This window comes from Candoia aspera, chromosome 2 (genome assembly GCF_035149785.1).
Source record: "Candoia aspera isolate rCanAsp1 chromosome 2, rCanAsp1.hap2, whole genome shotgun sequence".
NCBI lineage: Eukaryota > Metazoa > Chordata > Lepidosauria > Squamata > Boidae > Candoia > Candoia aspera.
Genome location: NC_086154.1, coordinates 59,720,101 through 59,736,992, shown reverse-complemented (window position 1 = coordinate 59,736,992; position 16,892 = coordinate 59,720,101). Strand labels below are relative to the sequence as shown.

General features: G+C 45.0%; 1 protein-coding gene across 1 annotated transcript in view; it reads left to right on the top strand.

The window, feature by feature from the left end:
- Positions 1-16,892, top strand: part of DOCK3 (dedicator of cytokinesis 3) — a 222,706-nt gene that overhangs the window by 33,209 nt on the left and 172,605 nt on the right. Inside the window, exons 8-10 of the mRNA XM_063292863.1 lie at positions 1,347-1,388; positions 3,117-3,271; positions 6,037-6,118. Of these exons, the coding sequence (XP_063148933.1) occupies positions 1,347-1,388; positions 3,117-3,271; positions 6,037-6,118 (279 nt within the window). The remainder of the gene's footprint in view (positions 1-1,346; positions 1,389-3,116; positions 3,272-6,036; positions 6,119-16,892) is intronic.

Sequence of the window (16,892 nt, the reverse complement as noted above, 5' to 3'; positions counted from 1 at the left end):
AGCTGCATCATGATGATGGTGCAATGCTTCTTTTGTCACTTGGGTGAAAACATTGGATCCTATGGACCTCTGATTATTGAATATAATGACAGTCACATCTCCTTACATTGGAATGACCCTTGCAAATCAGATACCACTGAACATCCCAATCATAGCATCTTCATATATGAAGAAAGATTGTGCTGGTAGAGAGAATCCTACATTTTTCCTTTCATGTAACATAATTGTTCCCAGTCTCTTATACTATCTAATCACAAAATATAACAGGGTTTTATGATTAGTGTTAGTTAACTGATCTGGCTGAGCTATTGATTTATTTTATGGAAAAACTCATTTAATCCTTTATAATTCCCTTTGAACCCCTACTAGATCACAAATCCCTATTTTTTAGCACAAAACTTCTTCAGCCTAAGTTTTAAAAATTTTTTGCAGGTGTTCTTCGCTTGGGATCCACAGTTGCTGCAGATATTGGTGCATTTTGATAACAAAACAATAAAGTCACTTTATTGTTTACTACTTTAAATCAATTTTTTAAAACTGTACCTTGAAAGCCCTATACCAATCTCTATTAAATCTGGCATATTTACATAATAAAAATAGTTTGATGTTCCTGAAGATTTCATCCTATTCAACCAAAACTTTAAAAAATTACTAATAATGTGCTTTTTTTCTATGCATCCTGTGAAAATCAGAATCTTTCCTAATCATATTCCAGATCTGAGCACAAAGTCAGATTGGTCTACCTCTCAAGTGATTCAGACCTAGACTCAGATTAAGCTTGGAATTAGGCCTCTACGCTGAATCTCTGCACAGTTCTTTTTATATATAGTTAGGAAATCAGTTGTTAAAGTCTTCAGTATATTATACCAGTGTGAAATTCTGGGCTGTCCAGTACAATTTGGTATCTGAATAATACTAGAGGAACCTTACCCAATCTGGTGCTTTCTAGATATGATGAAGATGAAAGAGAAGAAGGGGAAGACTGAGCAAGTTGTGGGTTTCTAGATATGTTGGTACTACAATTCCCAATCTTTTTTTTTATATATATTCTATCTATCTATCTATCTATCTATCTATCTATCTATCTATCTATCTATCTATCTATCTATCTATCTATCTATCTATCTATCTATGAGAGACTGGCCCAAGGTCACCCAGCTGGCTTTGTGCCTAAGGTGGGACTAGAACTCACAGTCTCCCGGTTTCTAGCCTGATGCTTTAACCACTACACCAAACTGTTTAAACAAGATAACTCTATATTTTAGAGTAATGATAATTCTGGTTAATTAAGTAAAGATACAAAGCAGTGCATTGAGAAAATAACATTTGTCCTGTTACCTTTACAGCATTTATCCAGTAGGCACAGCGTGCAACAGAGCATATCACAGGTAATTTGAGTTATAAAAGCATAGTCACTTTCCTAAATATCATGTGATTTGTAATGTATATGAAGAAATTACACTTAATGGTGTTGAAAAAGTTTTGTTTGGCCATGCCAGTGTTTAAATACTTGTTTATTCCACAGCAACTTTTATCTTGAGCTTTGTTTTGAACTGCTTGCTTTAGTTTGAAAATGATGTACTGAGGCAATTAGAATGTGATATTGAAACTGTACACAGGTCTGTGCCCATGAAATGCTTGGGGTTGGTTGTACATATTTTCTCTTGCTATTACATTCCAGACTACATAGAATGCGTTTAGCACAATATAGCTAAATTTCAAGAGATGGAAAAGGTCTGAAACATTAGTGGCAGCATCTGTGTTACTGCTGAAATCACTTTTATCAAGTAGTAGAGGGTATGCTATTGCTAGGCTATAAAAGGATGTCTGTGTTAATAATGATTGTCCATGAACTTCCTCATTCTTTTTTGTCTTTACCCTACCTCCCCCATTGTGTACCAATATTTGAATCTGATAATTCTCTACTTAAGAGGAGACAGTAACATCATCTAACCTATAATCTTCACCAAGAATGGGGCCAACAAGTTCTTGATCAATGAAGATGAAGAAATGTTTCAAGGAAGGGAGAATAGTGCCCATTGTCTCTGCCTGGTCCCCATTCTTACAGGTGTCAGCTGTACTGATATAAACCAATATAACTGAATAAACTTGTAACACATTTCATCATTATTTATGGGTTACTTACAGCTATATATAGCAAGATCTCAAAAATAAAGCCTTCCTGATTTTTCACTTCATCCTCTATAACTGATCATTGCTCTGTATGTTTAAATAGCTCATCTATTCTCAGCAACATAGGTATCACCTCATTTTCTTTTGAACTTCATTCGATAGTTCAGAAAATGGTTAAGGTAGTGCTGGGCTGCAATAACCCAATATGGACCAAAGAAAATTGCTTTATTCAGCACTTTGTTCACATTTATGGAATCTTACATGTGGTTGTGAAATATAATGTACAGCAAAAAATTGGAAATTGTTTTTTTAGAGAGAAACATCAACTGTTAACAGAGAACTTATAAAAGGAAGAAAATGTATTACATTGCTGGCAAACTTTTGATTATAGGGGTTTGTTGGTTTGGGATTGTTACAGTATTTATGTACACTCACGTATTGTTCATAGTTATTCACAATGCAACCTTCCCTAATGTAGTAGATAAAATAATTGTTTTAAAAAAAGATGAGGGAATGGCTTTATCTCCAGATGTTGTTGAACCACAACACATACAGTAGAAGCCCCATCCAACATAGCCAGTGCAGAGAAATGCTGGGAATAACAAGTTTCATATAACAATGAAAGAATACCTTTGTATCTAGACATTCCACATTCCAGATTAGTATGTTTAATTTAATACTGAAATGTATGCATTCTTTACTTTGTTAGTAAATACTGTAATATAGTTCTAATAATACAGGGATGGATCCTCAGTTTTTTCATCTGATAGCTAAATGTATTTTGGTGGCATTGCTGGATGCCCAAATTGTTCCAGCTAAAAATAGTGCACATGATGAATACTTACAACAGGTATGTTAAATGGAAAACCTGAAGTTTCTAAAAGAAGGGAGAATAATTCACATTTTAGTTGCATAAATAAATGCCTAATTATTGAATAATTGTATAGAAAATAAAACTCTTTTCATTTCTTTTTTCAAATTAGGTAGATACGATGAGGCCACGCCATGGAGAAGCATGCCGTCTGCCAGTACCTCACCATTTCTTTCTCAGTTTAAAGAGTTTCACGTACAATACCATTGGAGAAGATGCAGATGTATTCTTTTTTTTATATGATGTTCGAGAAGGGAAGCAGATCAGGTAAATCAAAGAACTTTTTATTGCTTTTTCAGAATATATAGATTAATAGTTTTCATTTAAAATCCTCATTTAATGTTATACACACACACACACACATACAATTATGAAATATTCCGTTATGAAATATGAAGTCATGGAATTATAGTTCTACCGAAGTAGAAGACAGAAATAAGTGCTCAACTAATCTGCTAGTTCTAGTTTATTACAGTCACTGACTAGAAGTTTCTGTTTCAAGTAAAACAAAAAAACAAACATAAAACTGTAGCTAGATCACTGAGGCGATCAAAGTGTGTCACGTTTTACAAACAGTATAACAAAATTTTGCCACATTCAAGGAAACAAAATTGTACTGGCCTGATAGGTGTAACTGTACATAAAATAGATCAGAGTTGTCTGGGTACTTCACCAAATAGGGAGTTATGAAACAGGCCCCAGTATTCTTGTAGAAGGTGCATTATAATGGAATATGGGCTATAGATTCAGTGGGTCCTTCCCATGGGCACAATCTTAGCTTGTAAGGAACTTTTTAATATTTGCCTTTGAGAATAGATGTTGTACTAATGTTGGTTCTTTTCAGGCTTTAGGGACAGTTATTTGATTTAAATATCTTGCTGGCCTGCAAAAGGGCTTGACTACTCCAAAACACATTCCTGGGTAGGGCAATTTGGTCCAGTTGGCTTATCAAGTCTGGTGTGTTACTTGAGTGCAGTAAGTGCTCAGCTGTAGCCCTTCATCAAGATAACCTTTTCTGAGAACCTATAGTGTTGCAATTTTGGCAAGGATGATATTTTCCATGTTGCTTTGTAATTACCTCTCATAATAAAAAAACCGAGTCTTTCTAAAAAAAACAGTAACTTTAACCAGCGAGTTATATACAGATCTATATGTCTGTCTCAACTTCAGTCAGACGAGCCTCCCTCTTTAGTACCACATTAGGTACACGTGGGACCATATGAAATATAGTCCTTAAGAATTTAGGATTGAACCCTTTCCAGAGGGCCAAAAGAATGATATGGTTCCAGCTGGGCTCCTGTAGAGGAGTGCAGAGATAATCTTAAAAAAGGAACGCAGGAGTTGTTAGGAGAACAAGAAAATAAATGAGAAACTAAATAAAAACTCATTCCTGGGAAAAGAGGGAGTGTGAACAAGAGACTCAAAATATATGCCCTCCCCCCAATTCTGTATAGTAGAAACAGTTGAGTTTTGTGGGCAGGGGGTTGATACAGAGTTGGTAATCCCTTCCTCTTCCATCTCTCTGTGAGGGGAGAGGGAATAAAAAAAACAAGTCAGGCACAGGACAATGAGTACTAACTGACTGTAAACTGATTGAACACGTGACAGAGAGAGATGCTCTGAAGGTTGTAAATGCAAGCCTTGGCCTTAAAATTTTTTCAGCACCATTGTAACTTCAGTGGCTGCCCAAGGCAGTCAGTAAGTGAGGTCTACCTGTATGCTTACTGGCTAACTTTAGGGGATGGTACTCTGAATTATTTATTTTGGCTAATCTGATGAATCTATTCCTTGTTTTATACTTGCTGGTATTATTTATTCTGTTATTTTATCATTTCTGAACATCAAGCAGCTGGGTGAGAAAAAGATATGCCAGGAATTGGTATTGAATTAGAATTGATTTCTTTATTTATTGCATTTGAATACTATCAGATTTACCAAGGAATCTCAGTAGTTTACAGTCATAAAACAATTAAAATATCCATGTAAAGTAGATGAATTAAAAACTAAAACCACTATGGTTTTATCACAGTAATCCTGATATAAAAATTAATATCGTACAAACAATAAAACAATAGTAATAATATCGACGTCACTAGGTGTCAAAAACAATTTGATGGCACACAATCATCATTGATAATATTGGCAGACCAATCATTAAACCAATAATAATTGGTTTAATGATTGCTCTGCCAATAGTACCAATTATGATTATGATCAATAGTAGCTTGTCTTGGGGGTGGCTAGCACCATAGATCTTTCTCACCGAATAAGAACGTTGCCCCTTGGGTTTGGTATTTATTTTATTTTTATTTATTGGTGTATTTATTGTAACTTACATTTTATGATTTTAATCTTGGTTTTATTGTAAACCACCCAGAGCCCCCTTTCTTGGGGGAGATGGACGGTAATAGAAGTTTGAAGAATGAATGAATGAATGAATGAATAAAATTGCCAAATATAATTCAGAAAACCTTGGAAGGTGGTGTTATAATACATTTAATAAATAAATATAAATGCAATAACATATTTCAACTAAAATCGATAAAAACAGGAATATTATTCCTAGTTTCATTTTGTTACACTTGGCAGTGGTTGTTGAGAGAGAGCAAATTAAATTACAGTAAAGCAGTTAACTAATAGAACCTACTCCTGAAAAATATTGTATAGTGGAATTTTTGGATATTTTAAAAATTACGTTAACTTGGCTCAGCAAATCATGGTGTTGGATATCTATAAATTGTTTTGTATTGTTTTAGTATCAGACTACTGGATTATAATATTAAAATACTTGTAATGATGAAAACAACCAGAGTATTTTCCAAATAGAAATTATTCATAGATTTTCATTAAATTCAGAGAGGCATTAATTAATGCAAGTTCAGAAGGTACATAAAAGTGTTATTCAGATTTTTGCGGATTTCAAAATAAGATGATAAATGGTCTCTCAATATGTTACCATAATCATTTAAAATTCTGAGCAGTATAGAATAAAACAAAGTATTAATTATAGACAAATCTCTGTTCCCTTTCAGTGAAAGATTTCTGGTAAGGTTGAACAAGAATGGGGGGGCCAAGAATCCAGAGAAGATTGACCGGATGTGTACACTTTTCACAGTATGTAGTGCTTTATGTTCTTTATTCTCAAGTGAGACTTTTCCTCTCCTTTCTCTTTCTCTTTCTCTTATCTTTTCAGCCAAATACAAACAAAACTTGATTTATGCTGAATTTGCAAATTAATTCATATGCTTCTGTTTTTATCATATAGAAGGCCTGTGTAATAGCAATATTCCTAACTGTGGTTTGCTTTGAAATTGAACTTCAAGAAAGCTTCTAATTTGATGCAGGTGTTCAATAATATACTTAATGGTGGTGGTGGTGGAGGATTAGTGGTAGTCCTGAGACTCAGAGGTGACTAACTTCCCTTAGTTGCCCATCAAATCAGGAATTTAAGAAACAGTGAAATAGTATAAATGTTTTCACACACTATGTATCTAAAGATCTTTCTGGCTTTATGTACATACATAAATGTGATCCAGACCATGATTTACCTCCAGCTTTCCAGTGGCACTGAATAGTTATGTGTGATTGCTATTGGGATAACTGTTCGTTTTTTACACACTATCAATAAATGTCTTAGGTGACAAGTGTCAAGGACTGGAAATGGTGTAAGAAGCAGACTTGAAGTTCAGGAGTCCCAGTGGATTGCTGTATAGAACTTTACTATATATTGTTGTCATGAGTGCCGTTGAGCTGAAGACATCAGCGCAATGGCACACATGACAATAGCAAGGAAACAGGGGAAGGGGCTCAAGATAAGTAGCCATCAACTCACAAAGACTGAAGGACAAGAAACAATGGCTAAACGGATCGCGAGGCACACCCAAGCTGTTAGCGCTAACGCAACGGAGATCGCCCAGCTGACAGCAATCACCGGAGGAATAGAGAAACCGATGATGGGCGATCCCGGAACGCCAGCGGGGCCTCGCAACCCCTCACCTACCGGCAGGACAACGTGTTGGACAAAGGGGGGTGACGTAACCGCGAGTGAGGGGGCGCTGACCGGCGCGGGGTATTTAAACCCCGCACCGGCGCGCTCCTGTCACTCTCAGCTTTTTTCCTATACTGTACCTACACCGTGAATAAATCAGAGCCTGTTCCACAGAACCAGTGTCTGAGCATTATTCAGAGGTAGGCAGCGCATGACATAAAGCTGAGAGTCATAAACTCAGCCTCGCCGAGCCCCACCGGACGACAACGAGCCGCGGGAGGAGTAGACGGCGAGAAGACCAGGAAGATGAGGCCGGCGCGACGCGGACAAGGAGGGCGAGCCGCACGGCAAGAAGCAGAGGAGGACCGACCGAGGCCAGAGGCACCGCGGACTCCCGGAGCCATGGACGCCCACCCGACCCAACCCGAGCCTCAGCTCCAACCCCAAGGGGAGTTGGCGACGGAGGCAACCCGACCACGGGAAGGAGCAACATACCTTCCGAAACCAGCGGAGAACCCCGCGCCCCACATCGCACCCCAGCAACGGGCGTAGAGCGACAGCCCAACGGCGGTAAGCACGGAGGAGGACGATGGAGACAACCAGCAGACGGCGGAGGAAGCGGACCAACGGCCGAGAGAGACTGAACCCCACCGGCAACCCACCCCCGCCGACACACCGACAGAACCGGCCCCAGCGGCGGTGCGGATCGTGGACGAGGAAGCACGAGCTGGTCTCGCGGCCATGCAGACCCAACTGGAGGAACTCCGGACCATGCTTCAGTCGCTCATGCCCCCCGCGCCGCCCAACGACGTCCCCGCACAGGTCTGCACCCCGAGCGAAGCGCCGAACCCCCACGGGCCAAATGAAGGTCAACAGATGGCCCAGGCGGACGGCACCACAGGCCGGGAAGCGAGAGGAAGGGCCGCACAAAACGCCCGGGCCCCAAAGGACTTCCCCATCTTCTTTGATGGGAACCCCGCGAAACTGTCGTTCTTTATCACGAACGCCAGGGAGTTCATGGGGAGGCACGGACACTCCTACGACTCCGAAGTGGACAAAATCGCTGCCGTGGCGATCAAATTACAAGACCGGGCGGCGGACTGGTACGTCCAACTGTACGAGTCCAGCTCCCCCGCCCTCGCCAACTTCCCCGCCTTCATCAAGGAGATGAGAAGCTACTTCGAAGACCCACTAGCCAAAGTGAGGGCGAAGAGCGCACTCCAAAGACTTAAACAGGGCACACGCACTGTCCCAGACTACGCCCTCGAGTTCAAAGCCCTCGCGGGGAAGGTCAGCGACTGGTCCGAGACCACCCTGCTGGAAATGTTCAAAAGGGGGCTCAACCGCGACGTACTGCAATGGGCCCTCTACCGCGACGACCCAGAAACTCTACACGGGTGGATCCACCTCGTGGGGAAAGCCGAACACGCGCACCGCACCTTCCTCACGACAACTACGGAAGACGCGAACTACATCTGCAAAAAGGTACCCGCACCACATGTGGGGACGGCCGGCCCCACATACCCAAAGAAGAAATTTAATCGGGAGCCCTGCGGGAGGTGTGGAAAACTTGGGCACAAGACGGCGGATTGCTTCGCCAACCGACTGCCTAAACCCACCCCGAAAGCTAGCCCCAAACCACCTAACCTGGTGCCGCCCCCTCACCGCCGAATGACCATAGCCACAGCGACACCAGAGGAAGGCTGGGACGCCTACTGGGGGGAAGAGGACAACGTAGACCCAGACCAGCCGGTGGGAAAAGCTCCCCGCCTGCCCTGAAACGCGTTGCGAGGCAGGTGGTGGGACAGCAGCGCGGACCACCTCGACGGAACGGCGAAAGCTCCGTGATAATGGCGGCAATTAAACTCTCTGCCGGCAACGGAGCCACCACGGCCGCGGCACTAGTGGACTCGGGGTGCTCAAAAAACCTCATCCACCCCGACTTAGTCGCCAAACCCGACCTCCGCTGCTTCCCCCTCCCCACGCCGCTGGCATTCCACCAGCTGGACGGCTCTACAGCGGGAGGGAAACCAGCTACGATGCAAACCGAGCCGGTCACCCTGCAAATGGGCACTCACACCGAACGCACATCGTTCATCGTCACCCACATCAGACGGCCCATTGCAGTCCTGGGAATGCCATGGCTCGCGACAAACAACCCGCGCATCAACTGGGAGACCCGCACCTTCACATTTGGTGACGGCAAGTATCGGGCACCAGTTCCAGCAGGCAGAACCAACCCCACTGTGGGACGAGCAGAGGCGACTACACAGGACAACGCCGCTACCACAGCAGACCTACCGGAACAATACGCCGACTTCTCCGAGGTCTTCGGAGAGGCGGAAGCTGACCAACTACCCCCCCACCGCAAGACGGATTGCCGGATCGACCTGCTGCCCGACGTCCCCTTACCTAGACCGAAGATCTACTCGATGACCCCGAAGGAGATGGCAACCCTCCGGGAGTTCATCGATAAAAACCTAGAGAGGGGATTCATAGAGCCAGCATGCTCACCGGTCGGAGCCCCCGTCTTATTCCGGGAGAAGAAAGATGGCACCCTACGGCTCTGCACCAACTACCGGGGCCTAAACGCGGCTTCCCTGTCCAACAAATACCCCTTACCCCTGGTGAAAGACATGCTCGCCCACCTGTCCACGGGCAAAGTCTTTTCCAAATTGGACCTTCGCGAGGCGTACTACCGCATCCGAATCAGGGAGGGGGACGAATGGAAGACTGCGTTCAACTGCCCCCTAGGCGCCTTCCAGTACAAAGTGCTGCCGTTCGGACTCGCGGGGGCCCCCGGGGTGTTTATGCAGCTCATCAATGAGGTACTGCATGAACACCTGTTCAAAGGGGTCCTTGTCTACATAGACGACGTCCTTATCTACACGAAAACGCACAAAGAACATGTGACCCTAGTCAGGCAAGTCCTCGACAAGCTCAGAAGGGCACAGCTCTATGCCAAACCTACAAAGTGCGAATTTCATAAAGCGCGCCTAGACTACCTGGGGTACCGAATCTCCGGAGACGGCATAGAAATGGACCCCGCAAAAGTCGAGGCGGTGCTGAACTGGGAACGCCCCCGCAACAGACGCCAACTCCAGAGCTTCCTCGGCTTCGCGAATTTTTACAGGTCATTCGCCCGGGGGTTCGCAGAGATAGCCCTCCCCCTAACGGACCTCCTCAAAACCAAAGGGGTGGGGGACACCCGACGCGCCAAGAACCCGGGCACAGTATTGAATTGGACTCCCGCGTGCCAGACCGCATTCAACAAGCTGAAAGCGCTGTTCACCACGGAGCCAATCCTCGCGCACCCGGACCCAGAACGGCCGTTCGTGGTCCAAGCCGACGCCTCAGACTTCTCCCTGGGGGCCATCCTACTCCAAAAGGACCCCACGGGACTCCTGAAACCATGCGCCTACCTGTCGAGGAAATTTTCCGAGACAGAAAGGCGATGGCACGTCTGGGAGAAAGAAGCCTTCGCGGTAAAATCGGCGCTAGAAACATGGCGACACCTACTCGAGGGAGCCACCCAACCATTCGAGGTCTGGACCGACCACCGGAACCTCGAGGCCCTCCGAACGCCCAGACGCCTTAGCCCAAAACAGGTCCGATGGGCCCAATTCTTCAGCCGCTTTAAATTCCAGCTGAAGTTCATGCCGGGCAAAAAGAATTTCATGGCCGACGCCCTCTCCCGACTGCCCCAGGACGAAGAACCCGCCCCAGACACCATTGGGACGGTCCTATCCGCCTCGCAACTGGGGATGGCCGTGACCACCCGAAGCGGCGCTCGGAGGCAGCTCGACTCTACGGCGCAGCCGACGGCGGGACAACCTGCGACCAGACGAAGCCCACCGCAACTACCAGGGGGAATACGCACGGACCTCGCCGCCGCCCTCAAAACCGACCCCTGGTTCCTGGCAAACCCCGACAAGGTAACGATGGCACAGGACCTGGCATGGGGGGAAGGCAGAATCTATGTCCCGGACTCGCAACGCCAAGCGATCTTGCATAGGTCACACGACGCCAAGCAAGCGGGACACTTTGGGTTCCTCAAGACCCTACACCTAACAAGGCGTCAATTCTGGTGGCCCGCGCTCAGACGAGACGTGAAAGCATACGTAGCGTCCTGCCCAACGTGTGCTAGGGCCAAACGGGCACCAGGCAAACCCGCGGGGCTATTACAACAGGTAGCAGAACCCTCCCGCCCATGGGAGGAAATCTCTATGGATTTTATAGTGGACCTCCCACCCAGCCAGAAGAAAACGGCCATTTGGGTGGTGAAGGATTACTTCTCGAAACAGGCCCATTTCATCCCCTGCACGTCGGTCCCGTCCGCACAACTAGCCAAACTCTTCCTCATCCACGTGTACAGGTTACACGGATGTCCCGCACGTGTGGTGACCGACAGGGGCACACAGTTCACCTCTAAATTCTGGCGGGCCTTCCTAAAGCTGACGGGGACCCAACAGGCCCTATCCACTGCCTGGCACCCCCAGACGGACGGAGCCACAGAGGTCCTTAATGCCACCCTAGAGCAATTCATACGCTCATACACCAACTATCATCAAGACGACTGGGCCGAACTGCTCCCGTTTGCCGAAGTCGCATACAACAACGCCGTCCACACGAGCACGGGGAAAACTCCGTTCGAGGTAGTCTCGGGGCGCGACTTCGTCCCCATACCGGAGCTACCACAACCCCCGGAACCCCAGGTGGACGCTAGCGACTGGGTACGGAAGATTGCGGAATCGTGGCCAATAATCACGGCAGCGCTGAAGGATGCACAGGCGGCCTACAAAGAGCAGGCCGACAAGCACCGGCGCCAACAACCAACGTTCCAGGCGGGGGATATGGTCTACCTATCCACCAAATTTCTAAAGTCACCCCAACCCTCGAAAAAACTGGGGCCTAAGTACATCGGGCCGTTCCGAGTCACGCAAACAGTGAACCCGGTGGCAATACGCTTGGACCTGCCACACAACCTACGGAGACTCCACCCGGTGTTCCACACCAGCCTCCTGAAACCGGCAACCACCTCTCGATGGCACCCAAGCACGCCACAGCCCTCACCGGTGATGATCGACGGGCAACATCACTTTGACGTAAGGGACATACTCGACTCTCGCAGGCAACGGGGAACTTTACACTATTTGGTCAGGTGGAAACACTTCCCCCACCCAGAATGGGTGGCGGCGCACAACGTTAACGCGCCTGACCTGACCCGGGCTTTTCACCGGGCATACCCTGACAAGCCAAAACCAAGGCTAGCAAGCCGTCACCTGCAAAACCCCTCCCCCGCGGGCCCCCCGCCTACCGTGCCCCAAGGGAAAGGGCCCCCCCAAGCCCGCGACTTGGGTGGACCTCCCCCCCCTGGGACTCACTCCCCCCGCCCCGGGCCCACGAGGCAGTAACAAGCGTTCGCCAGCACCCTCCCCCCGCCCCGGGCCCACGGGGGAGTGGCAAGCAAGCCAACAGGGCATCCTGGGGGCAACGCCCAGGAGCACACATAACAAAGGCGACGCACTTTGAATAAAAAAGAAGGGCCCTACCTGGAGCCGATAAGCACCCGACCAGCCACGCCTCTCTCCTCGCCGAACTGAGCCAAACTAACAGGGTGTGGCCGGAGCATGCGCACGCCAGGGTGTGACCTGGGCATGCGCACTAAGGACACACCCTAGGGAGGCACGTGGTAGAGGGCGGAACAAAGGGAGGGGCGAAAAATACTCCGGCGGGAATTTCAAAAAGTTTCTTTTGACAGCTCTCCTGAAAAAAAAACAACAACAACAAAAAAAACCCAGAAAACCGGGGGGGGGCACTATTCGGACAGGGGGCAGTATGTCATGAGTGCCGTTGAGCTGAAGACATCAGCGCAATGGCACACATGACAATAGCAAGGAAACAGGGGAAGGGGCCATCAACTCACAAAGACTGAAGGACAAGAAACAATGGCTAAACGGATCGCGAGGCACACCCAAGCTGTTAGCGCTAACGCAACGGAGATCGCCCAGCTGACAGCAATCACCGGAGGAATAGAGAAACCGATGATGGGCGATCCCGGAACGCCAGCGGGGCCTCTCAACCCCTCACCTACCGGCAGGACAACGTGTTGGACAAAGGGGGGTGACGTAACCGCGAGTGAGGGGGCGCTGACCGGCGCGGGGTATTTAAACCCCGCACCGGCGCGCTCCTGTCACTCTCAGCTTTTTTCCTATACTGTACCTACACCGTGAATAAATCAGAGCCTGTTCCACAGAACCAGTGTCTGAGCATTATTCAGAGGTAGGCAGCACATGACAATTGTGCATTCCATTCTTTTGTTTCACAAATATCTTATTACAGTATATATACTGTATCTGTAGCTATAATTTCCTTCATTTTCCATGCCTGACATAAATATTGTAATTTGATCTATTGCGTTCTTTTATGTTATACAACTATTTTTCTGTTATCAATAAAGTGAGGAAAAAGAAACTTAGTGATTTGGTAGCAAATATCTCAGAATAAAGTTTGGATGGAGAACCTATGGTTCTAGATGAGATGCAGTTTGCAAAATCTCTATATCTGGCTTGCAGAAACCCCTTTCCCAGATTCAAGTGACATTATTAAGGGGAAGGAAGGAGCTGTTGTTCGCAGAGAAATTTTGCCTTGTGCCTAAGAAAATAAGAAAATAAGTACAATCACGCATCTCATCCTATACATAAAGAAAAGCAAGAATGGGATGTGCCTCTAGACATGGCTTCAAGAAAGTGGAGGAATGTCTCTAAAGTTCCACCTGTACTTGTTATCAATGCTGTCAAGGGAGTGAAAGAATAATCTCTGTCTGCAGGATAATCTTGGAGGAATAGTTGGGAAACAGCTGTCTATACACTTGGCAAGAGGATGTGGAAAAAAATAGTTGAGTGGATTTTCTTCAGAATTAGTGTTTGATGGTTTATAGATGTGTTTACCTTACTTTTGATCAGTTAATTTGTCAAGCTACTTTTTTTTTGAGATAATGAAGCTCTAGAGAATTTGTGGCTGAACCAGTTTTTCATTGGCAAGAACTCACATCTCTCAGCTCCTATATTCAACCCAGCCTCTCCCTCCTTTTCATAAAGGATCAGCCATTGTTGTATCACGCTGAGATGTTATTTCACAGGAGGGTGCAGTAGACAAATAGTTCCTTGGAAGCTTTTCAGACCTACTTCCCAATTCCAATTGCTCAGATTTGGGGGGAAATAATCAAAGAAATCCACAGAACCTAAAATTAAAACACAGTTGAATTGAGGCTCTGACTGAATGTAATTTTTGTATTCTCCAATTGGTTGGCTGGAAGGATCATTAATTGGTTTCATTTTAAAATTATTTTATTATGGTGAAGTAATCAATTAGTTTGAGGTGGAGACTCTTGAGGTACAGGGTTCTCTTTGCTGTTAGTTTGGCCGTGTTGGACTTAGGCCCCTCCTGAATCATTAAGGCAGCTAGGGGCTTAACCTGTAGTTAGATCCATGCAGTGGTGTTGGCCTCTTTGAGAGAGGGGGTAGTGCCTTCTGAAAGAGGCAGTGGTGTGCCCCCTCCTCAAGAGACCATTCTTGGACCCAACTATTTTAGACAGCTATCATCCTGTCTTCAACATTCCCTTTTTAGAAAAAGGTTGTTGAGAAGATGGTTTTGGGCTACAGTCGCAGAGGGCCCTGGGGAAAGTGGATTATCTAGATCTGTTTCAGTTGGGTTTCAGGCCAGGATTCAGTATAGAGATAGCCTTGGTCATGCTTGTTGATGACCTGTGGCAGAGCCGGAGTAGCGGTGATGCATCTATCCTTGTGCTTCTTGTTCTCTCCACAGTTTTTGATATTGTCAACCATGGCATCCTTCTGGGCTGGCTTTGGAGGTTTAGAAGTGGGGCCACTATATTGTGGTGGTTCTCTTCCTTCCTTCAAGGCTGGTTCCATTCAGCATTGGTGGGGCGGAGGGGGGAGAGAGGTCACTCACTAGGTCCCTCCTTTTAGGGTATCATGGGTTTGACATTCTCTCTCTCTTGTTCAACATCTACATGAAACTCCTGGGTGAGGTCATTCACCAGCTTAGGGTCAGGTATCATCAGTATATAAGGGAGCCATTTCTGTTTAAATTTAGTTAGGCTTCTATTACGAATACATATGGTCGGTTTTGCCACTGCTGCATATTTTCCAGTTTTGGTCTTCCAATCTTGTATTGTCAGCAACGTTTTACTTTTCCAATGTTATGCTAAATTTGAGCTTACAGCTGTCAACATAAATTAAAGGTACTTTCATTTGTTTTCTGGAATAATTCCTAATAAAAGTTTTTGTAGTTTCAGATTTTATTTTTAAATTTTTCTGAATATTTTGCTGCATTTCCTTCCAATACTTTTGAATTTTTCTGCATGACCACCACATGTGTTAAAATGTTCCTTCTTTGTTATAGCATTTCTACTTATTTCTAACCTTTATTTCTAACTACTTATTTCTAACCCTTAGCACTATACCTATCACTGTTTACCTATGTGCCTGTATCTATAGCTGCTATGTGTCTAAATATAAGGATTCTTATCTAGTTTCTTTCATAAACTCCTTTCTCTCTTTTCCCCCTTCTCCTTTAGAGGCAGGCTTGAATTTCATACACCTGTGTAAAATAAAAGACCTAGCCCTGTCTTTAACTGCTTTCATAGCTGTAGATAGTGGGGGAAGTTCCTCAGCCAGAGTTATAACCACCAGTCAACCTGAACTGCTGCAGGCACTTTAGCATCTCACAATATTTAAGTCTTTGGCTGGAAAGAAAAAGGGTTGTTATTAGGTGCCATTGGCTGTTGGTTTTCAGCATATCTTGAGGAATTGGCATGGTTGCTATGCTCCACTGAACTTTCAGCTGCTTGTGCATCTGTATTCCATGCCTATTTTTCCCATACCACGAGATACCCACTGCATGCTGCAGCAAGTCAACTTTCTCCTGTCATGTCCTCCACTCCCACTTGTAATCTTCTCTTTTCCTGCACTCCCAGACAATTGAAATCTTCCCTCTCAACATACTCACCCAAGAGCCAAAGATATCCTCCTCTTAACAGTTAGAGCACAGATGTGGTCCAGCTACTTCCACTGCCTTACAATGTGGCGAGAGGGAGAAAGGGCTTGTTCTGATGTGAGGATCTCTGTGTACACTCAGTGATATCCAGTCTGATTTACTCCAGTTCATAGAGTAACCAAGCAGGATTCCAAACTTATGCATTAATGAAATAAGATGAGGAATAGAGATTTTTAATTTACCTAAATGACCTAAAATCTGATCAACATATAATAACATCCTATTTTTGTCCCCCTCTTTCTATTTGTTTTTTAGAATTGTACTGGCAAAGGGTTCTAAAGTCAAATTAAAAGGAAAAAGAGAAATAGGGCATACATACTGTACATTTAATCAAGGAAAAGGCACACTAGTGCTTATCATCTATGATGGTTGAATTTGAAATTGCTTTTTTGCAAATGAGCAATTTTCATCCTAAAGACCAACAACCTTTTACAGAAAGCTTTGGTGAGAGTGATAAATAGTAATTCTAAAAATGCAAGTTGTGTTGGAATAGATTTTCTGTGCAGATTTTTGAAGAAGACAGTTTAAAAAAGAGATATCAGATACAGGTGGTCATTTGGGGGTGATTAATATTTAGCATTCCTAAATTTGTAGTACCACAAATTCTGCAGAACGCTATTGTTTTAAATACTTATATAGTAAGTCAATAACAGAGTTTTAGTTGATAATCTTGCTTTAGTTCAGAATAGACTAGTCCTAACAGCTGTAATTTCTTTGAACGCTGAAACAGTTTTCAGTGTGGTTTGTTGGCAGTTTTTGAAGTGATTCTGATTATTTGGGGTTTCCTCAAAGTTTTATATTTGGACTAGTAAGGAATTA